The sequence below is a fragment of the Scyliorhinus canicula genome, chromosome 1, assembly GCF_902713615.1.
Source record: "Scyliorhinus canicula chromosome 1, sScyCan1.1, whole genome shotgun sequence".
Classification (NCBI taxonomy): domain Eukaryota; kingdom Metazoa; phylum Chordata; class Chondrichthyes; order Carcharhiniformes; family Scyliorhinidae; genus Scyliorhinus; species Scyliorhinus canicula.
The window spans coordinates 220,363,981-220,387,022 of NC_052146.1; the positions used below are offsets into that span (position 1 = coordinate 220,363,981).

General features: G+C 45.2%; 1 protein-coding gene across 3 annotated transcripts in view; it reads right to left on the bottom strand.

The window, feature by feature from the left end:
• The window catches only part of LOC119971873 (ezrin-like), a 105,959-nt gene extending 85,723 nt beyond the window's left edge, over positions 1 to 20,236 (bottom strand). Inside the window, exons 1-2 of one of the 3 annotated variants that reach the window (XM_038808144.1) lie at positions 20,114 to 20,236; positions 19,335 to 19,427 (exon numbers count right to left, since the gene is read on the bottom strand). In XM_038808144.1, the coding sequence (XP_038664072.1) occupies positions 19,335 to 19,346 (12 nt within the window). In that variant the 5' untranslated portion in view covers positions 19,347 to 19,427; positions 20,114 to 20,236. Of the gene's footprint in view, positions 1 to 19,334; positions 19,428 to 19,839; positions 19,859 to 20,057 lie in introns of those variants that run through there. The other 2 variants (XM_038808135.1, XM_038808149.1) reach the window with 2 other exon arrangements.
• Positions 20,237 to 23,042: the final 2,806 nt, after the last annotated feature.

Here is a 23,042-nt window from a genome sequence, read left to right on the forward strand (position 1 = left end):
GCAAGATAATAGAAAGGTATTGACAAAGTAGACACAATCCATTTTCATAGAACCTTAGAATTTACAGTGCAGAAGCAGGACATTTGGCCTATCGAGTCTGCACCGGCCTTGGAAACAGCACCCTACTTAAGCCCACACCTCCACCATATCCCTGTAACCCAACTTAAAACTTTATTTGGACACCAAGGGCAATTTAGCATGGCCAATCCACATAACCTGCACATCTTTGGACTGTGGGAGGAAACCGGAGCACCCGGAGGAACCCCACACTGACACGGGGAGAACATGCAGACTCCGCACAGGCAGTGACCCAAGCCGGGAATCGAACGTGGGACCCTGGAGCGGTGAAGCAACTGTGCTAACCACTGTACCGTGTGGGGCAATCTAGAACAGAGGTCATAGTTTATGATAAGGGGTAGCAGATTAAAACAGATGAATAGAAATTACTTCTCCCAAAGGGTTGTGAATCTGTGGAATTCACTACCCCAGAGTGTGGTGGATGCTGGGACAGGAGATAGAAAGACTATTAATTAGTAATGGATTGAAGGGTTATGGAGAACAGGCAGGAAAGTGGAGCAGAGTCAGATATGAGATCAACCATGATCTTATTGAATGGTGGAGCAGGCTCAAGGGGCTGAATTGCCTACTCCTAGTTCTTATGTAAATGCATCAAATTGCATTGGTCCAACTGGGCCAGGATGTTTGCTTTATGCAAACGTATCCAAAATCCATTTACAAATTTTCAATCATGGAGTATATGTGGGAATGAGGTAAAAGGAACCAATTAGAGTAACAGAAAAATACTCGGAATGCTGGCGACTATTAATATAATTAAATTTTCTAGTGAGGATGTCAAAGCACAAAGTTTATTTGACTTGTCTCACATTTAATCAAGGCAGCCTTTTGGTATGCTGTTGCTGTAGATTAGTAATACTGAATGCAAATGTGGACGTCCACAGTACAGTATCTGCTGCTTCCTGTCTACGAGCTGCAATGGTTCAGGTAAAGCAATAGGCGGAGGAGTACATAACATTTTTACAAGGTACTTTAAAAACACATTGAGGATGTTAAGACTGGAGGCAACAAAGAAGCATTTCAGCAGCAGATGAGTGGAGACAGGGATTACGTCAGACAATGCTACAGGAGGTGGAATTGAGCTGACTTGGTGATGGCATGAATAAGTGGCTGAAGTTAATCTCCGGGTCAAATATGATACCAAGCTTGTAAACAAACTGGATTAATATCAGACTGTTGCTAGAACAGAATTTGGAAAGGGGAAACAAAAAACAAATGATATTAGTCTTTATTTAACTTGGGAATCAAAGTCTGCTCACCCTGTATTGGATGTTGGATAAGCAGTCTGATAACTTCACAGTGGTGGAGTCATGAGAGATGGTAGCTGAGGTAGAGCTGGGTATCATCAGTATACATGCAAAAACTAACATGGTGCATTTGGATAATGTTATTGAGGAACACATTTCTCGTAGACGAGAAATAGGAAGAAAGTGCCTAATGATCGATCACTGCAGACACCAATGGTTAATGGTGCTGGAGCAGCAAGTGAAACTGCTGCACGTGATTGTTTAGCTATGATTAGAGATAATAGAACCAGGTGAGAAGCAGCCGCCACCCAGCTGGATAACAGTGATGGAGCACTGCAGGGGAAATCGGGTGGCAAATCCGGTTATGGGCTGCAGACAGGTCAGGAAGGACAAGGAGGAAAAGGTTACCTATGACATTGTCACGGCACAATGGAGTCACTTTGTTAAGAGGTGTTCAGTACAGTGGCAAGGATAGAAATCTGATTGGAGGGATTCAAAAAGATGTAAATAAATTTGGTACAAGAAGTTCAAGGGCTTTGTAGAGTAAAGGGAGGTTAAAGACTGGACAGTAGTTTGGAAAGAGAATGGGGTTTCGTTTTGAGAAAGTTGATGACAGCAGTTTTTAAGGAGAGAGGGACAACAACTAAAGAGAGATAACCATTTAAGACCAGTTATCAGCTCCAGGAGGGGAAGTTAGGTGGTCAGCAGTTTAGTGGTAACTGACAAAATGAGGGCAGCGAGGGTACGAGGAGAGATGGGAGAGAAACTAGAGCAGAGGGAGGATTAAAGGAAGCTTGGCCAAGTGGGGACAAAGGCAGCTGATCTCCTTCTATTTGTTGGAGACTATGGGGTAGCAGACAGAGGAGGGATTTTTAAAAGACCGGACTTTAGAGGAGATTGAGTAGATAATTCTGTGGAGTCAGAGACAACAAAAGCTAAAAAGTGACCTTTTTTAACTGACACTTTCTATGTACCCGAGCAGGCGCTGGAATGTGGCAACTGGGGGCTTTTCACAGTAAATTCACTGCAGTGTTAATATAAACCTACTTGTGACAATAAAGATTATTATATTATTATAAAATAAGGGGGGCGCGATTCTCCCAGAGAGGGAGAAATCGTAAGGCTGGCGTCAAATCCGGGCGGGTTTGACGCCAGCCTCCCCCTCCCCGACCGGGAACCGATTCTGGTCCCCGGTCGGGGCTAGCATGCCGCCGCCATAAACTCCGGCATCGCGGGCTTAACGAATTTCGTTAAGCCCGCTTGCCAGAGTTTGCGCCGGCTGACACGTCACATGACGTCAGCCGCGCATGCGCGGATGACATCATCGCGCATTTGCGCGAAACCCGCGCATGCGCGGGCTGGGATGCCCCTCAGCCGCCCCGCGAAGTGATACAGCGGGGCGGCGGAAGGACAAAGAGTGCACGGGTATCGGACCCGCTGCCCGCGATCGGTGCCCACCGATCGCGGGCCCATGGCACTCTTGGCACAGCTGTGGTACTGCCGTGCCAATCGGTGCCATGGTTTTAAAAATCGGCACTTTACGGCCGTTTTTACGAACGGCCAGACCAGGTGTGTTTGCCGTTCGTAAAAACAGCCGTAAAGGGCTTGGAACTCGGCCATCGGCCAGCTGAGAATCGCTGCTGGCCGTAAAAAAACAGCGGCAGCGATTCGTATCGGGAGTCGGGCGTTGGGGGGGGGGGGGGAAAGAGAGAATAGCGGGAGGGCGTCAGACTAGCGCGGCCGTAAAATTTTACGAACCTCGCTATTCTCCGCACCGTCGTGAGTGCGGAGAATTGCGCCCGGGGTTCTCCAATTTCGGCACTCGGGCAACACAATAGTTTGTACAGATTGGAAATTTAGATAGATCTGCTGAAGGCATAGTTGTCTGACTGATTGGATAATATTGTGTCTCGTTTTGGATTTTCTGGGGTTGGAAAAGTGAATCCTGAATCATCTAGATCACAGTGTACAAGAAAATAGAAGCAGGAGGAAGTCATTCGACGAGCCTTCTCTACCATTCATTATCAAATTCAATACCCTGATCCTGCCTCCCCATCCCAATGCCCCCTGATCCTGCCCTCCAATATCCCTGGAATCCCAAGTGCTTATGTAATTCCTTAACTATTCTGTGGTAGCGAATTCCACAGATTCACCACTCATGATGAAGAAACGTCTCCTCACAGTTCTAAAACATTTCCCCCTTATCCTCAAACTATGACCCCTAGTTCTGGACTCCCCCACCATTGGAAACATTCTTTCTGAATCTACCCTGTCTATTCCTGTTAGAATTGTATACATTTCTATGAGATCCCTTCTCACTCTTCTAAACTCCAATGACTATAATCCTAACTGACTTGGTCTCTCCTCATATGACAGCCCTGCCATCCCAGGAATCAGCCTAGTAAACCTTTGCTGCACTCCCTCCATAGCAAGAACATCCTTCCTCAGATAAGGATACCAAAACTGCATACAATACTCCAGGTGTGGCCTCACCAATGCCCTATTCCTATACTCAAATCCTCTCACTATGAAGGCCAACATACCATTTGCCTTCTTTACTGCTTACTGTACCTGTGTGTTTACTTTCAGCAACTGATGCACGAGGACATCAAGGTCTCGCCAAGTTCACCTCTCGCAAACAACACCCATTCAAATAATAATCTGCCTTCATATTTGTACTACTGAAGTGGACGTCACATTTATCCACATTACATTGCATCCGCTATGCATTTGCTCACTCATTCAGCCTGTCAAATCATGCAGAAACATCTCTGCATCCTCCTCACAGCTCACTTTCCCACCCAACCTACACTTCAAAAAAGAATTAATTTTCTATTTGTATGTAGCAAGAACATTTAAACCAAGTTCTCGCTAAACAAAAATAGAGAAGTTAGAAACAGTCAGCAGATTTGAAAGCATCTGTAGAGAAACACAAATCAGTCAACACCTGTTCCAAGATGCTTTCATCGTCACAGATCTCAGATCCGCTTGGGCTTATCCTCACCCCACAAGGCTCTACAATAAACAGCTACACAGGTCACCAAAGACTAAGGGTTGAGAAATCTCTCCCATTATTAACAAGTGTGATTAGGTAACACAAGTGTAAATGAATTGAAACTATTTGAAACAGCTACATGGAAGTCAGGGTAGGCCAATAGAATCCTTACAGTGCAGACGGAGGCCATTCGGCCCAGGAGTCTGCATCGACCCTCCAAAAGAGCACCCTACTCCCCCACCCTAGCCCTGTAACCCCACCTAACCTTTGGGGCGATTTGACATGTCCAATCCACCCAACCTGAACATCTTTGGACTGTGGGAGGAAACTGGAACAGTCAAAGCAAACCCACGCAGGCACGGAGAGAAAGTGCAAACTCCACAATCACCCATGGTCAGAATTAAACCAGAGTCCCTGGCGCTGTGAGGCAGCAGTGCTAAGCACTGTGCCAATCAATTGCTGTCTACACAAAGACATCAGATTACTAATTAAATCTTTGCAACATGTAAGAGCAGCATTAAAAAAAAATACAGACTTGCTTTAATAAAGTACAGAGTGCAGTTCCAGCCCATCTCCTGGGAAGATGCCAGCTGTTGCCGGATACAGCTCGTCTGTTTGCAGACTTCAGGTGTTACATCCCCAAGAAGCCATTCTGCAAATTTCTCAACAGCAAATGTTGGCATGCTATTTGGTTGCAAGAAGCATTTAGCCAGCAAGTCTCACTGTCTAAAACTTTGCAGCATCAGTAACAAACAGAGCCATGGCTAGTTTTCCCACTCTTTCCCAGCTTGTGCTCAAGTGAGTTTAGAAGACAGGGCATGAAAGGTACACCAAAGGTACACCAGCAAGAGGTTCAGTAGAAGTTCTTTAAAAATTATGAAATATGATTAGTGAAAGATCATTTCAACAAGTGGCAAGAGATTAGCAACTTTGAATTGGCAGCAAGCAGGATTCAGGGACAGGATTGAATGAAAACAGAAGGATAAATTATGCATAGAGTTATTACAGCAGAAAATGTTTGCCAGATAGAACAGTTGCAGCAGAGACCACTGCATATTTTGGGAGGTTAGATAAACATTGGAAACAACAAATTGCAAAGTTTTGAGAGAGCAAGACAGGGGATTAGTTTTGGATTGCTCTAGTAAATTGCCAGCAGTCAGGAACCTGCCAGCAGTCAGGAACCACCCACCATGTGGCATTATTCTGTGCTGAAAACATCTGTGGTTCTGACCACATCTGGAGGATGACTTTGAGATCGTCGGCTTTGCCAGTGATGCCCACATCCCACAAAAGAATGACGAATCAGAAATTTGGTAACCGGAGACAAATGATACAAAAGCTCTACGAACTTTAAACAAGTACAGAGGCATTGTGACCAGCTGTTTTACTAAACCCCACTGCTGTGGGGGAAATATACGTCCATTTGTTCTAGCTAAGCAGTGGGGAACAATTCAGGAGCTAAGTAGGTTAATCAATAGTTTAGTAAGTAAATGCAATGAAGAACTAACTTTGAAAAATAAATGGTGCTGGTTGGAGGCAAACAATTCACCAGAGAACTCCTTACATCTCGTTACGAAGCATTGAGACTTATTATCCATCAGACAGGGCTTCAGATTCAATGCTTTATTTGCAAGATAAAACTTCTTATAATGCAGTACAGAATTTGCTTGACTAATTGAGAATCTCTTGATAGAACAACAGGAGATAGCATTCCATTCACCGGCGATGTTGCTTATATAGAATTTAAGAAATAATTTGAAAAAATACCACGTAAAAGGCTGGTTAACAAAGTTGTGGCTTATGGTCAGTGTTATCTTGAATTAAAAATTGGTCCAAGGACAGAAGAACGATAAATGGCAAGGTTGCCTAATGGAGGATGAAGTTCCCCCAAAGATTTAGCAATGATATCAAACCTAGAAGGATAGCAGAGAGAGTAACCAATTGACTGCAAATGGGCATAGACAAGACAGCCGACACAAAGTTAACAAAAGAGGCATAAGGGGATGAGACGGACAAAATATATTTAATGGCACAGCCCTAAAAAGTGTGCAAGAAAAGAGGAAATAGGGCTATCATGTGTATAGATCTTAGAATGTGGTAGGACAGATTGTGTAATTAGCAAAGTTACATGTGATAAATATGATATGGAGTACAACAGCAGGGAACTTGTGCTGAACTTCTACGCTGGCACTGCTGCCTCACCATGCCAAGGACCTCGATTCGATTGATCTTGATGCCTATGTGGAGTTTGCACATTCTCGATGTCTGGGTGGGTTTCCGCCAGTTTTTCCCAAAGTCCGAAGATGTGCAGGTAAAGACGACTTGACCATGATCAATTGCCCCTTAGTGTCCAAAAGGTTAGGTGGGGTGGCAGGGATAGGGCAGGGGCTTAGGTAGGATGTTCTTTTGGAGGTTCAGTTGTAGACTCAAATGGGCCAATTGGTCACCTTTTATGCTGTAGGGATTTGATGATTCAAAAAGCTCTGGTTAGGCCCTGGACTATTGAATCCAGTTCTGGTCACCACACTTTTAGGAAGGATTGAAGGTCCTGGAGAGAGTAGAGGAGATTTAGCAGATTTAGGGTGAGGGAATACAGCTGCAAGATTAGGCTGGAGAAGCTGGAGTAGTTCTCCTTGATGAGAGATCTGATGTGGTAGACAAAGTAAAGCTGTTTCACTAGGTAATGATGCTAGGATTATGAGGGGACACAGATTCAAGGTTTTGGAAAGGCACCCAGAGGGATGTTTACTTGGCGAGAGGCAATGGTGGTGGAATTAGTGAAGTTTAGCGATTTCAAAAGGAAACGGTCAACTGCTACCAGATGTGTTGAGGGTCTTAACGTGAACTTCAAGGGATCGGTCTCTATGCTAAGCAAAAAATTGAGAATGATGAGGGTTCTGGTTCAATTACATGAAGTTTATTATTAGCAACAGCTATATATAGCTCTGCATAGGCCTCCCAACAGTTACATAGGTTGATTACTTGACTATCTGCCGGACACATACAGTATACATGAAGTCTTACTGATCGTGTCACAGACCGTAGTAAACATCTGCAATAGGGATCACAGGCAATAGCAAACATTTGACATGGAGGCTGGTCCCTTTATTTTCCAGCCTCACACACAGTAATATCACTGTGCAGCTTTAGAGGTACATTAACATGTATACGGGGCGCGATTCTCCGAGTCCCACCCTGGGCCAGAGAATCGGCGCAACCGCGCCACGCCGCCCCGATGCCTGTGCGCGATTCTCCGAGGTGTGGAGAATCGGCGCCATTGTGTGCCGCTGTATGAGGCCGGGCTGCCGATTCTCCCACCCGGATATGCCGAGCGGCCACACGGAAAAAGCAGAGTCCCACCGGCGCTGTCCACACATGGTCGCTGCCGGCGGGAACTCTGCGCGAAGGGTCGGGGTGGGGTGGCGCCTCGCGATCGGGGCCCACCGATTGGCAGACCGGCCTCTTCTTTCTCCCCCCCCTCCCGGCCTACTTTGTTGCGTGCAAAGCCCCAGAACCCCCGCGCCAAGCCCCAGAACCCCCGCGCCATGTTGTGTCGGGAGCGTTGCGTAAAGCTACTGTGCATGCGCAGGTTGGTGCCGCGCCCGGAAGTGAGGCTGGAGTGGCGTGAACCGCTCCAGCGCAGTGCTGGCCCCCTGTGGGGGCCAGAATCGCTAGTGCCCACACCCGTTTCGCAAGGTAAAAGGGTAGGTGCTGTATAACCCGAGTCATTACAAGAAGTGGCATGGGAGCAAGTGCAAGCAAGTAGCTGTGGAGTCAGCAGGTTAACAGAAGATACTGGCCGACAGCCTATCCCCAGAAATGGAGAAAGGGAAATCCTAAGGAAGGGTCGAAGACGGACCAGTTGAAGGTAACAGAAGGGTGAAAATTGGAAGTAAAGTTGATTAATTCTCCAGTGAAAGTTTAGGGCAGGAAGTGACACCAATGCAGTTATCAAGATACTAGAAAAAGTAGCCCCCCGATTTACAATGGAAGGAAGAATGTTTCATATACCCCATGAAAAGGCCGCTCAGACCTATACAAATTAAAGGAGAGTGTTGGAAGGGGACTGCTTGGACCTCTGTTCAAGGAAGAAGCACCAATCTCTCAGGTAGTCCTGGTGGTGGTGGGGGGGGAAAAAGGAGAAATATGTAATGTGATTGGACCTTGCTGGTGAAAACAGGACAATTAGGGTCAGGAAAAAGGAAACTTAGTGGTGGAAGGCATTCTAATTGTAGTGAATGTAGGCAAAGAGATTGGACAAGAAGAGAAAAGGAAGCAAGCTAAGAAGTCAGTTCCGTCAAGTACAGACTGAATTTATGGGTACATTAGGTCAGTCCCTGGTGCACATCTTGGGAAGGAAGTAGAAACAGCATGTGCAGAATTGGGGAACTACAAGGTTAGAGGCTATGGAGGAAAGATCTCCAGATGAAGAGGTCAGTAACCGTTTGAGTGTAACAGCTTAATGGGGGTCACGGACCACTGGAGGTAGAAGGATCAGAATGGGTGCTCGGCCATCTCGAAGCAAGGTGTCAGCTCAGCATAAAAACCATCACTATTAATGACTGTGATAAGGTTGGATCAGAGGGAACAGAACGCTGCAGTTCAAAGGAAGGTCAGTTACAGCAAGTCAGTGAAGCAAACGTCATGCTGACCCCCCCCCCCCTAACCTGCCACTCTTCCCACCCCCCACGACAGTCCCCACATGCCCCTCTGCCCCCACCCACACTTCGTTGTCCCATCCCACCTGGAGGATTCCCCAAGCGTCAACCCCCCCCCCCCACCCCACCCAAGGAATCCCCATGCATCCCCCAACCAGTGACAGTAGGCTGTGGTTATCAGTAGTTGAGAAACGATTAGCATATTTTTCAACCAGCAGTAGCAACACACGAGTGGTACCTTCCATTAATAGGATGTTGTTGTCAGGCCAAAAAAATGTTCTGCCCATCATAAGAGTAATGTGTACATGAATTTCAGTGTTGCCGAGATGCCAACAACTGGAATCCATACAATCCTACAGTGCAGCAGGAAGCCATTCAGCCCAACTAGTCTGTACCGCCCCTAAAAGAGCACTCTACCTAGGCCCACTTCTCTGCCCTATCCCCTTAACCCCACACATTCATCATGGCCAGTCTACCTAACCTGTACATCTTTGGACAGAGAGGAGAGAGGAAACTGGAGGAATCCAAAACAGACACGGGGAGAACAGGAAAACTCCACACAATCACCAAAGGCCGGAACCAAACCCAAATCCCTGGTGCTGCGAGGCAGCAGCGCCAACCACTGTCACCATGGAGTATCATATGAAACAGCATGTCCCTTGCCAGCCTACTCAATCAACACATGCTTTCAGGACTCGAGCATGATGTTAAACACGAGATGTGACCACGATTGGACAGCACTTGCTGAACATCCCAAGTCTGTGAATCACAATAACAACCAATTCCAGATCATCAGTCGTTTATGCTTGATAAATATAATCCTACAGAAGGACCTCACGCTGCAGGCAAAAGCAACATGTCCAGGTATTGCACGTTTTTTTGAATTGAACAAAAACATGGGATACAATAGTTCCAGGGTGTATTCACCATGGCATCACCTCAACAAGAGTCAATGTATCAACCAAGTATCATGCAGTATAAATTGTTGCTCTCATTCTTGTTTCTGTCCTGATAGAAAGCTTCAAAGTTATCAAGATTTTAGTAAGGCATTTGACAAAGTCCCACATGGCAGAATTGGTCAGAAACGCAAGAGCCCATGGGATACAGGGCAATACAGGGCAATGTGGCAAACTGGGTAAAAGGTTGGCTTTGTAACAGGAAAGAAAGGGTATTAATCGATGGCTGACCTGGCAAATGGAAAGTTGTTTCAACTGGTGTTCCACAGGGCTCGGTGTCCGGACCCTTACTGTTTGTGTTATATATTAGCGATTTGGACACTAACGTGGGGGACACGATTGTGAAATTTGCAGACAACCACAAAGATGGACCTAGTGGTGGACAGTGCAGAGGATAGCTATAATCTCCAAAGTGACATAAATGGGTTGGTGGAGTGAGCGATAAACTGGCAGATGGAATTTAACACAGAAGTGCGAGGTCATGCATTTAGAGAGGTCAAACAGTTATAGAGAGCACACAATAAATGGGACTATACTAAGAGGGGTAGATGAAGCGAGCAATCTTGGTAACCAAGTACAAGTAGACATGGTTGTAAAGAAAGCAGATGGAATGCTCTGCCTCATTGGCGCAGAGGTACAGAATATAAAAGGAAGAATAACTGTTGGAACTGTATAAAACACAGGTGAAAATTGTGCGCAATTCTGCTCATCACATTACAGGACGGACGTAATTACTCTGGAGAGAGTGAAGAAGAGGTTTACAAGAATGTTGCCAGGGCTAGAAAAGGTGTAGCTATGGAGGAGAGATTGGACAGGTTGGGGTTATTTTCCTTGGAACAAAGGCAGCTGAGGGGTGACTTAATTGAGGTGTACAAAATTATGAGGGGGAAGAGACAAGAGCGAGTAGGATAAAATTATTTCCCCTGGTGGAGAATTCTAGAACCAGGGAACATAGACTCAAGAAAATGGCAGATGATGTAGAGGATATGAGGAAAAACTTGCAGGGTAGCTTGAGTGTGGAATTCACTACCTGAGTTGTGTTAGAGGCAGAGACCCTAAACTCCAGGAAGGGTACCTGGGTCCACACCTCAAGTGCTGTAAGCTACAGGGCTACGGACCAGGTGCAGGAAGGTGGGAATAGAAAGGACACCTGGGTGTCCTCAGGCTGGCATGGACAAGATGGGCCGAATGGCCTCATTATGTGCTATAACTTTCCTATGGTTCTAAGAAGCACCATGCATTTAGGATTTATATATTCACAAATGTCCTTTTACTGTAAGAGTATCCATTAAACCTCTATTAAGAAAAAAACAATACTGGGTTCCTTCTCAGCATTTGGCTGAAAAATATCAAGTTTGTGGAGAGACAAATGACAAGAGTCTAATGAAACTGAAGTATTTTTTTTTTAATGAACCTTTAGGCACCATCAGTTTTACTGTGAAATATAATCTCTATAAAACAACTCCTGCTGTATAAAAGTGAAACCAACCCCAAGGAAAATGTAGTACCACATCCCCAATTATAACATTCACCTTTAATTTCAAAAATATTCCTCCTATACAATTTGGAAGATCATGCATCCGTTATCAAGAATCTTGTGACTGGAAAATCTTCCAATTTTAAAATACAAAATGTTGTTTTAGGAGAGATGTAAAATTCATATGCAAGAAACTGTGCACAACAATAGACATTAGAGTGGGGAGGGGAAGATAAGTAAAAGCAAGCAATGTTATGTTATCATTTTGTGGTACACTTGACAATGGATGCTAAATGAATACTCCCGAACAAACATATCATCTCATTGATTGATCAATGTCAGTATTTACTTCGGTAGCACTCTCACCTCAAAGTGATTAAGTTGCACTTCAGAGACTCCAGCATAAAAATCTGTTGACAATCCAGTGAAATATCACTGCATTGTCAGAGGTGCCTTTCCTTGGACATTTCTTTGACTGTTCTGTGATACAGAGCGATGCCAAAAGCATGGGTTCAATTCCCGCACCGACTGATGTTACGAAGGTCCCGCCTTCTCAACCTTGCGCCTCACCCAAGGTGTGGTGACCTTCCCTCAAGTTAAATCACTACCAGTCAGCTCTAAAGAAAAAAGGGGAGAGCACCCTATGGTCCTCTGGGACTATGGTGACTTTCATTCAAAATAATGGCACTATTTTGAAGATCAACCATGCCCTAGTCAATATATATCCCTCAATCAACATCATTAAAACAGATTAACTGATCACAATCACATTGCACTGAACAACTCCAACAAACAGCAAAATGGCTGCTGCCTTTCCTGTATTATTAGTGATTTCAAAAATATTTAATTAGCTGCAAAGCTCTTTGGAATATCTCTAGGTCATGAAAGTTGCTAACCATTTTCTTCATCTCGTTCATCTATAAGTGCAATAGTTATTGAGGGTGGGATCCATCATCATATAGTTATTCATTCACACAAGTGATTCAGCCAAGTCAACATTCAAAACTATATTTGGTTTATAATTTACACTGGATCCCAACATCCCTTCATAGATTGAAAAATACTTGTGTATATTCAGGAGAAGGGAAGTGTGCCTTAGAAACCATAGAATCCCTACAGTGCAGGAGGCCATTCGGCCCATCGGGTCCGCACCGACCCTCTGAAAGAGCACCCTTTCTAGGCTCACTCCCTCACCCTATCCTCTGCAATCCTGTAACACCATCCCTGCACACTAAAGGGACAATTTAGCATGGCCAATCCACCAAACCTGCACATATTTGACTGTTGGAGCAAACCCGCACAGACACGGGGAGAAAGTGCAAACTCCACAGACAGTGACCCAAGGCCGGAATTGAACCCAAGTCCCTGACGCTAATACAGCGTGCTAACCACTGTGCCACCATGCCTTTTAAAAGAGGAATTTTTCAGGACAGTTCATAAAAATCTAGAACCACGTCATAAAACTCCAACAGTATAGGAGGAGGCTATTCGGCTCATCGAGTCTGCACCGACCCTTCAAAAGATCACCCTACCTAGAACCCAATCCTCCATCCTATTCCTGTAACCCCACCCAAATGTTTGGACACTAAAGGGGCAATTTAGTACAGGCAAGCCACCTAACATCTTTGTACATCAAAATTACTAGACGTCAATGTTTGAACAGAGACTGCAGTATTTCTGTTGCTCAGTTCAAAATGATCTGATTCCATTTCTCAGCATGAAATTCCTACCATTTACAATGTTCAATTCAAATATAGACAACGTAGCTATTTAAAGCACAAAAACATTCTAAAATTACAAATAGATTAGATGCTCAGACAAATATAGTCTAATTATCCAACAGCAAGGGAAAGAGGCAAGATGAAGAAAATGTATTTCAGGCTAAAATCTAAAAAACAATTACGAATGTATCAAAGTAGTAGCACTGGAAAAGGAGCTCCAATTTCATTTTCTAACTTATAAAATTGGGAAATCTCACTTTATTAACTGACCTTTTTTTTTACTGCATGTACGTTGCAGGACTATAATGTTGAGAGACTTTATGGATACCAAATTGCAAGCTGTTCAATGACAATATGCAGTGTTTAGCCTTTGATTCTATGATCTCTGGTATGCAGCAATCTCGCATCAAATATGGTTAAGGAAATTTTAAAAAGACTTTGTTTTAAAAAATGTTGAAAAAGGCAGCGATTAACTTGCTGGGACCCACCCAATTTATGATTCATATATCCAACGGGTGGTTCTAGATTTTAACCTTTCGAGCTCGAAACCAATACAATTGTATCGAAACATGAGAACTTCCTTTCGCAATTTAACAGAAATTAAGATAATATTCCTCGAACTGCTGAATTGGTATTAAAAATCCATGATTTGAATAATCCCTCATGCTCAAGTAGGAGGAATTCATAGAGTCATAGAGAGTCAGAGACATACAGAAAAGGCCCTTCGGCCCATCCAGTCTGTGCCAGTCAAAAACCACCACCCAAGTTTTCTAATCCTATTTTCCAGCACTTGCCCATAGCCTTGGAATCGCAAGCGCGCATCTAAATACTTCTTAAACATTGTAAGAGTCTCTGCCTCGACCACCCTTTCAGGCAGCGAGTTCCAAACTCCCACCACCTTCTGGGTAAAAAGCTATTTCCCTCACATCCCCTGCCCCTTACCTTCAATCAATGCCCCATGGTCATTGATCCCTTCACCAAGGGGAAACGTTTCTCCCCATCTACTCTATGCCATCATTTTATACGTCTCAATCATGGGTGGCATGGTAGCACAGTGGTTAGTACTGTTGCTTCACAGCTCCAGGGTCCCAGGTTAGATTCCTGGCTCGAGTCACTGTCTATGCGGAGTCTGCACATTCTCCGTGTCAGCGTGCGGTTCCTCCAGGTGCTCCGGTTTCCTCCCACAGTCCAAAGATGTGCAGGTTAGGTGGATTGGCCATGCTAAATTGCCCTTAGTTGGCCATGCTAAATTGCCCAAACATGTTGGGTGGAGTTACTGAATTACAGGGATAGGATGGAGGTGTGGCATTAAATAGGGTGCTCTTTCCATGGGCTGGTGCAGACTCATGGGCTGAATGGCCTCCTTCTGAACTGTAAATTCTATGATTATACATGTCCCCTGTTAGTCCTCTCTGCTCCAAGGAAAAACATTCCAAGTCTATCCAATCTCGCTTAATAACCAAACTCTCCAGCCCAAACAACATTTCCAGTGCTAGCACAACCCTCCCATAATGTGGATTCCAGAACTGCACCCAATACTCTAGCTGTGCCTAACCAACCAAATTAAGTGCCAGTTTAAGTCAACTAACAGTAATCTCAAGTTGAAACCAGGTGGCTTGGTGTTCAATCCCCATTTGTGTTGAGGCACTATTCCAGCTTGATCCTTTCTGCAATACCAAGTGAGTGCAGCATGGTTAGAAGCCCTGTCTCAGTTGGGATGTCAAACTGGTGCAGCTGCTGCCTTTCATTTACATTAACCCAAACATTTGGCTACTAGACTCCAAATGCATTATTCATAAAAAATACTTTTTTCCCTGCCATGCCGTATCCAACATTACTAACACGAGCAAATAAAAAATCCGTCAAGACCTCAAAATGTCCCTGCACGGTCGCTGGATCAAAACCCTGGAACTTCCTTCCCAACAGCACTATGGGTGTACCTACATCATATGGCCTGCAGCAGTTCACGGTAGTGGCTCACCATCACCCGCGAAGGGCAATTAGGGATGGGTAGTAAATGCTGGCCTAGCCAGTGACACCACAATCCATGAAAAAAAAAAATCACTTTTACAGCAAAGCCACTGAAGTATAGTTACTGCTGTAAATTATTTGTACACAGCAAGGTCCCACAAACAACAATGCAATAAATAATCAGATCTGTTTTAAGGGATAAGTTTCATCTACAACATTTCATCTCAAACATTTCACAAACAGCTCACCTAGCAGTGCAGCACACCATCTACAACATTGGAATGCCAACCTAGGTTACTTGCTCAAGCCTTTTCAGCGAGGCTTGTTGACAGAAGGGTCCAAAACACAGATTTACTACTCATTCCATCTGACTGTGGCATACAGGATGTTCACATGTAAAAAAAAATGGTGATCATTGTATTTGTAATCTGCTATATAATGAAAGTCAAATCATTCTGGTCCAAACCTAAAGGCATCCAGCTCTACCTCATCCCTCCTGTTGCCTCACCATCACTAAATTATCAGACTATAGAATTTCATGGAATTTACAGTGCAGGAGGCCATTCGGCCCTGGGGTCTGCACCGGCCCTCACAAAGAGCACCCTACTCAAGTCCACGTATCTACCCTATCCCCCACTTAACCTTTTTAGACACCAAGGGCAATTTAGCGTGGCCAATCCACCTAACTCGCACATCTTTGGACTGTCGGAGGAAACCGGAGCACCCGGAGGAAGCCCACGCAGACACGGGGAGAACGTGCAGACTCCGCACAGACAGTGGCCCAGCCGGGAATCAAACCTGGGACCCTGGAGCTGTGGAGCAACTGTGCTGACCACTATGCTACCCAGCTACTACTTATCCAACATCCTACATAGAGTAGAAATTCTCTCCAAATATTAAAGAATGAAGCCATTGTTTTTGGGCTCCACTTCAACTCAAACCGCTAGCTACCATGACATCACGGTCCCTTGCAACAGTCTGGAGATTAAGCCAGTCTGTTCACAACCTTCGTGCCACATCTGATCCTAAAATGAGCTTACGACCTAATTTCATGCCATTACTAAGACCGCCTTCATCTCCGTATCAACTCAACTGCTGCTGAAACCTTCATCCATGTCTTTGTTATCTCGGCTTGTGACTATTCTAATCCACCTGTGGTGGTCTCACACATTCTACATTTGAGGTCATCCAAAACACTGCTGTGTCATAACCTGCAGCAAATCACATTCCCCTGCCTGCTGACCTACAGTGGCTCCCAGTCAAGCAACATCTTGGATTTTAAAATTTTCATCCTTGTTTTCAAATAATTCTCCATGGACTCACTCCTCCCCATCTCCAATTCCTTATTGCCTCTCAACCTCAGGAATGTTGGCATTCCTATTTCTGGCCTCTTGGGCATCCTAATTTTAGGCACTCACCATAGGTGGCCACGCCCTCAATTGCCAAGGCCCCGAAGCTCTGGAATAACTTCCCTTCACCTCTTAGTAATCTACCTTGCTTTGCTCATTTAAGACATTCTTTAAAAATCTCTCTTGGGTGCCTTGCTTTATAATACTCCTGTGAAGCACTTTGGGATATTTTGTTACATTTAAGTATGTTATTGTTTTGACAAGTTAAACCATACATAACATTTGAACATCTGAATTGGGTAGGCTACAAAGATATTTTGCAACTTCAGCATAACTTTGTTTCTCTCTCAGGAGCAGACTATGGGCCACTCAGCTCCGTGTATATTTTGAAGATGCCAATCTCTCCAAGCCTGTTAGCCTCTAATGTGAGATAGGAAAATTCAATTGCACATCAGATTGCAGAAGCACACGCTAACTATACATTGCATATTTAGCTTCCTGGAATAGGTGTCACAAAACAAGCTATATGGCCCAGTTAACTCCTGCTGATATACATGCATACATGGCCCTCATCTCACGTACCCACACAATCACCACATCCTTCAGCTAGCTATCTAATCTATAATGAGATAGTTATGAAAAACAAATTACTGCAGATGCTGGAATCTGAAACAAAAACAAAATCCCGGACAATCGCAGCAGGTCTGACAACATCTGTGGAGAGAAGGGAGCCAACGTAGAGTCTGGACGATGGCGTCGAAGCTGGAATGAACTGGAATGGGGTCAGATTTGTACTGTTGTATGGGGGTGTGGAGCGGTGGGGTTGGATAGAGGGCTAGAGGTATGTGTAGATTGACAAAGGTGGTCGTGGACAGAAATAATGGCAGAGTTTCTAACAATCACAAACTCTAATGGTGCAACCCATGGCCACAGCTCTGTGTGCAATACTTTCCCCTGTCTTATTCCTAAACTTAATGTCCCTGCGACAACTTTGTTTCCATCTATCCTCCCATCCCTTCATAATTATATACACCTGAGGATTTTATAAATATATTCTGATTTAATGAAACCATTCCCAGTGTTACAGGTTGTTATTATATTTCTATGGACTGACACGAGGTCCTAAATTAGTCCGCTCTTAATCTCATTATTTCCATCCTAGCGTGAAGCCAAAAACGGAACACAATACTCCCAACAGTGAATTACTAAATTGCTACGGATTTACCACTATTGCATCTCAACTTCAATGTATTTTTAAAATTGAATGGTAGGTTTTTGAGATCTCAGCATTACTGCTTTGTGTAGCCCATCTTAAATAATAATTAGAGCACCTTTGGTCAATTCAACCTCCAGCCATTCTCACTATGACAATAGTTTCAATTTAGATTTCCTGGCACAATCATCAAACACTCATTCAACTTTAATCCATTAATGTTGATCAGTCACATACTAAGTGTACACGATGCCAGAGTTCAGGACATGTTAATTATTACCTCTGAACACTTGTTGCCAAAGATCTTGGTCATGGGAATGAGGTCACATGCCATTTTTTTAAAAAAGCTCCTGATTCCTTCTTCTCCCCCTCCCTTTTTAATTCAATACCGAACAGGTAAAGTCATCTTGCCAAATAAATATTCCTCTGCAGTCATTTACAGCGCAGCAATTCGGCCCATCAAGTCTATGTCAGCTCCTTGTCAAGCAAATCAGTTTTATTCCCCACAGACTTGCAAGTTTATTACCACAAGTACCCATGCAATTTCCTTCAGAAATCATTTATCTGTTTCCACCATTATCATGGGCAACACATTCCAAGCCATCACCAATCAATCATAGTGTAATAAAAGTTATTTCTCACATTCCAAAATCTTAAATCTGTGCCCACTAACCCTTGTATCGCTGCTTAGTGAACAACTTTTCTTTTCAAGGTCAAATTGATCTAATACCATCACTGCAGGATAACAGATTTTAGTGACTACCAACCTACTTATTTTTATGATCAAACTAGGATTTAATCCATAATTGACAAAAACACGAGTTCACAGGCATAGCTCATAGAAAAACAATTTTATTGTGCCTGAAAGAGTTTTCACATTTCAAAATGCACGAGAACAATGACTGAAGTTTATCCCTAAACAAAATTTGTAACCCAATTGATTACTCCAAAAGCATCACTATAAATCATGCTTCCAGATGAGTAAATACACAATTCCTGTTTATGGTAAATAACGTTGTAACGTTTACGCGGTTGAAGAAACACCCAGCACATCACATACCTGCACCAACGCAGGAGCAGTCAAGTTTTATTTTTAAATAGTCGCGTTTGCTGCATCAACCAAATAGTTAGTACCCGCTAGTGTTTCCACAGCAACCACCTCAAAACTTCATTCTGGTACAAGTGCAGGCTTTGTTCATCACACAGAGCCAACTCTGAAAGCTGGAAGGTTAGAGAGACTCAGCACTAACCGGGAGTGGTCGAACTCAGAAGGAAAACAAAATTCTGCCACCAGGCCTAACTATGGACCCAGCCACCTCACAGGACCGGACTGTTCAGCTCATTCATGCAACGCCGAAGCCCCAGATTTCAGTTGCCCCAACGTTACTTTGTAAAACTCGGACTGGTATGAATTCTGACCGGCACAGCAGGTTTTCCAACCTTCACAAAACAAAAATCCTGTGCAGGTCGTTTCCTAACTTTTGAGGTTGGAAGATGCTTCATATTCCAGTGCAGCAAATGATTTCTGCGTTTCAAACAAGTTTCCCATGCGGAAAGTAACCTTGCCTGCGGAAAGGCACCTTTCGCAGGGCACCATCTTGGCTGCCCGGGGGGGGGGGGGGGGGGGGGTCACCGCGCTCTTTTAAGAAAGAAAAGAAAGAAAGCGACTTACCGATTTCGGCATTTTGCTCCAAACTTCCGTCTGTCTCTCCCGGGATGGATGTGAAGTGCGAGGGAGAGAGCCCGAGGTTTAAAGACTAATCACCTGTCACAAAATGAAAGGCGGGGTAAGGAGATGGGTCAAAGGTGCCTGTCTCTCTCTCCCTCCCTCCCCCCCTGGGAGAGCCTCTCCGGGCTGGGCTTGAACTCACGGGCAGGGAATTCAGGGAGAAAACAGGGCGCAGCCAGGGCAGAGAGTGCCGCCCACTCTGCAAATACCTCCAGGCAGGGAGGGAGGCAGAGACACAGGGAGCAGGATTGTACACGGATAACGGATCCTGGGCTGCAATGCCAGTCCTCTCCCTCCCCCCGGGGTGGTTTCTGGTGGAATACCCCGGGATTGGAGAGGTTGAACCGGTTCAGTGTCTCGGAAAGCCCACTTTTAGTCGCTTTATTCAAGGTGGGATTCCGCCCGCATCCCTACCACTGCCCCATCCCCCTCAAATCCAGTTACTTACGCTAAACTGCACATTTTAAATACTTTTCAAAACTCGCTTTCAGCACTCTTTAGTTTTACAAATTTTTTTAAATCTTAGTTTAAAAAGTTACGCCTGGCGTTTCCCTCCGCCCGCACCAGTTGAAGAAAGCAGTGCAACCCCGGCACAGATTGAGCCAGAGGGCCAGCCTCCTATTACAGCGTGTATATCTCCCCCTCAACCCCGGGCCGGCTCCTCACCTACACTCAGCTTGCCTGCTCCTGACCGTCGCCAATATGGCTGTTTTCCGTCTTACCTGCTTTCCCCCGATCCGGTCTGTCCCTCCCTACCTCACTCTTGTAGCCACTCCCCCTTAAAAGCTGCCACTCCCTCCTCAGTGGCTCTGCCTTCCACCCGCCCACAATACCACAGCCTTGAGTAAGAACCCGACTTTCATTTCTGTAGCACCTTTGGGCTGTTGTGCGGAGAGGCAGCCGATTTCAGCACAGGAAACTCCCACAAAACCGCACCATCTGTTCTGTGGGTTAATGGACATACACGGGCCAGGGCACTGGTAGAATTGATTTTCACTTCAATGATAAGTTCTGATGAGAAGGCGCATGCATCAGTTTAATGTATTGGAAGAAAATGACACCTTCATGTGTGCCCCACTCCTGCATTAAAATGTTACCATGGAAAAGGGAGGGGGGGAGGGGTTGGAAAATGGGAGACATGGTAGTGTAAGTCAAGGACAGGGAACTTAATATACTGGTAATCAGGAGATTGGGGGGTAGTAGGGTGTGTTATCTTAATGTTGTTGCGTGTGTTGGCCCGCTTGGTTGTTTAAGAAATGTTAAATTGCTAAACTGTGAAAATTACAAATGCTTCAATAAAATATTTTCTAAAAAAAATGCCAGCTCAACCTCTGGAATGGGTTTGAACGCATGCCTGGCTGATGTGTATCCGATGGAGTGAGCTGGACTCTCTCCATTGTTATAGTTGATGCTCGGTGGCTCAGCAAACATGTTCCATTGCCAAGCTCCAATATTCTTGATTTGGATAGATTTTTCATAGCTTCCACCAAAGCTCTGGGAAATCCATCAAAACTGCCATTCACACCAGTGCTTCCGCTTTAGAATAGAATAGAATAGGGGCAACATGGTAGCACAGTGGTTAGCACTGTGGCTTCACAGCACCAGGGTCCCAGGTTCAATTCCAGCTGGGTCACTGTACAGAGTCTGCACATTCTCCCTGTGTCTGCCTGGGTTTCCTCCGGGTGCTCCGGTTTCCTCCCACTAGTCCCGAAAGATGTGCTGTTAGGTAATTTGGACATTCTGAATTCTCCCTCTGTGTAGCAGGAGTGTGGCGACTAAGGGCTTTTCACAGTAACTTCATTGCAATGTAAGCCTACTGTGACAATAAAGATTATTATTATTAGAATAGAACTGCTACAGTGCAGAAGGAAGCCATTCGGCCTCCTTCAAGTCTGCAGCAACCCTCTGAAAGAGCACCCTACCTAGGCCCACTGCCCACCCTATCCCTGTAACCCCATCTAACCTGCACACTTTAGTACACTGAGGGACAATTTAGCATGGCCAATCCACCTAACCTGCACATCTTTGGACTGTGGTTGGAAACCAGAACAGACAGTCACCCAAGGCCAGAATTGAACCAGGGGCCCTGGCGTAGTGAGGCAGCTGTGCTAACCACTGTGCCACTTCAAAAGAGGTTGCCTTGCAATGGCCAGGAGTCGAATCCAGATCTGTGGGGGAGCAGAAAATGCCGGAAACACTCAACAAGTCTGGCAGCATCTGTTGCGTCTGTATCACTCTTTGTCAGTCATATGAACGTAAAACACGTTATATTCTAATGTGCTGCAAAGAGAAAAGGTATGGAGGTGCCACGCACTTGGGTTTCTTCCAAACACGATGCAAGGTTTATTTGGGAGATTTTGCTCATATAATATGAGATGGAGAACAAAAGCCTGGGTAAACATCCTGCTGAAGTCACTACAGATCGTGTGATATTCCACCAGCAGGGATATATTACTTAATAATAAAACACCCCTCCGCCTTCTTTAGTTCGAACTATAACTTTTCTTAATGTTTAGACAACAGACCCAATTATACAGTAGATACATTACTCTGCACGTTTTTACACATACATATCTTAATAAGACAGTCTCTCAGGTGGATGCCTTTATTTTGGGTTGTACTCGGCGTTCTGGAACCTGGCTACTCGAGACCTTTGAAGTGTCTTATTTTTCTTCTGTTGGTAGTAATTTCTGTGAAGTTCTGGCCCCCAGTGCTGAAAAAAAGTCAACAACCTACACCGGGTAGCATGAGACACCAACGCCCCCCACCTCCCCCAAGGGAGCATCTACCCCCTAACTCCCATGTGACCCCAACCCTCTCTCCACCCCTCTTCCACCACTGTGAACCACGTGTATGGCTAACAATGCTCCCTCTGTGTCTCCTCAGGAAAAGCTCTCCCATAATCATCGGGAGAGGATCCAGACTGGCAGAGGGCTGCTGGACCTGAGCATCCTCATCTCTTTCGAGGAGTGGGCCCTGGAGGTGACTGGAGTGGCCAAGGACAGGGCAGTCACCCACACGGAGGCTGGCGGACGTCGCTGAGGTGAGGAACCAGCAGGCACCTGTCAAATGTGAGTTGGTATTGCCTTACAGACTGACCCCCTCTCCCATTGACCACATGTCTATTCTCCCACAGGTCCTCCAGCCGAAGGCACCGGCCCATCCTGAGTGACCCCCTCTCCAGCCTCCTAGGAGACCATCTCGGAGGGGAGCTCCGAGGATGCCACTATTATAGTCGCAGCACAGCTGTCATCCCCACCCTCCACCAGTGCAGATACACACACCTCAGTGGGAAATGTTAGTGGTCAGGCCTCTGGGGCACAATCTGGTGACACCACACAGCTGATGATGCACATCAGGTGGAGGCAGGAATCCCCAGGTGAGACAGCAGTGGGAGGTTTGCTGGGTCCCAGGACCCAGCTGGGTCCCAGCCTGATGCTGAGCCTGTTGTACAGGGTTACCTGGAGCTTTCCATTTCCAATGGAAATACTTCTTGGGAAGCTTCAGCGATTTCACTATGTGAAGTTAGTCGTTGGTCAGTATGATGTTGCCAAAGTCTCTGGGCATCCCTCTGCACGCTGTATGATATTGGACCTGTTTTGCTCGGATAATTGCAGCTCCCCATTTCTCATTTGTCGTGTAGCTTCTTGC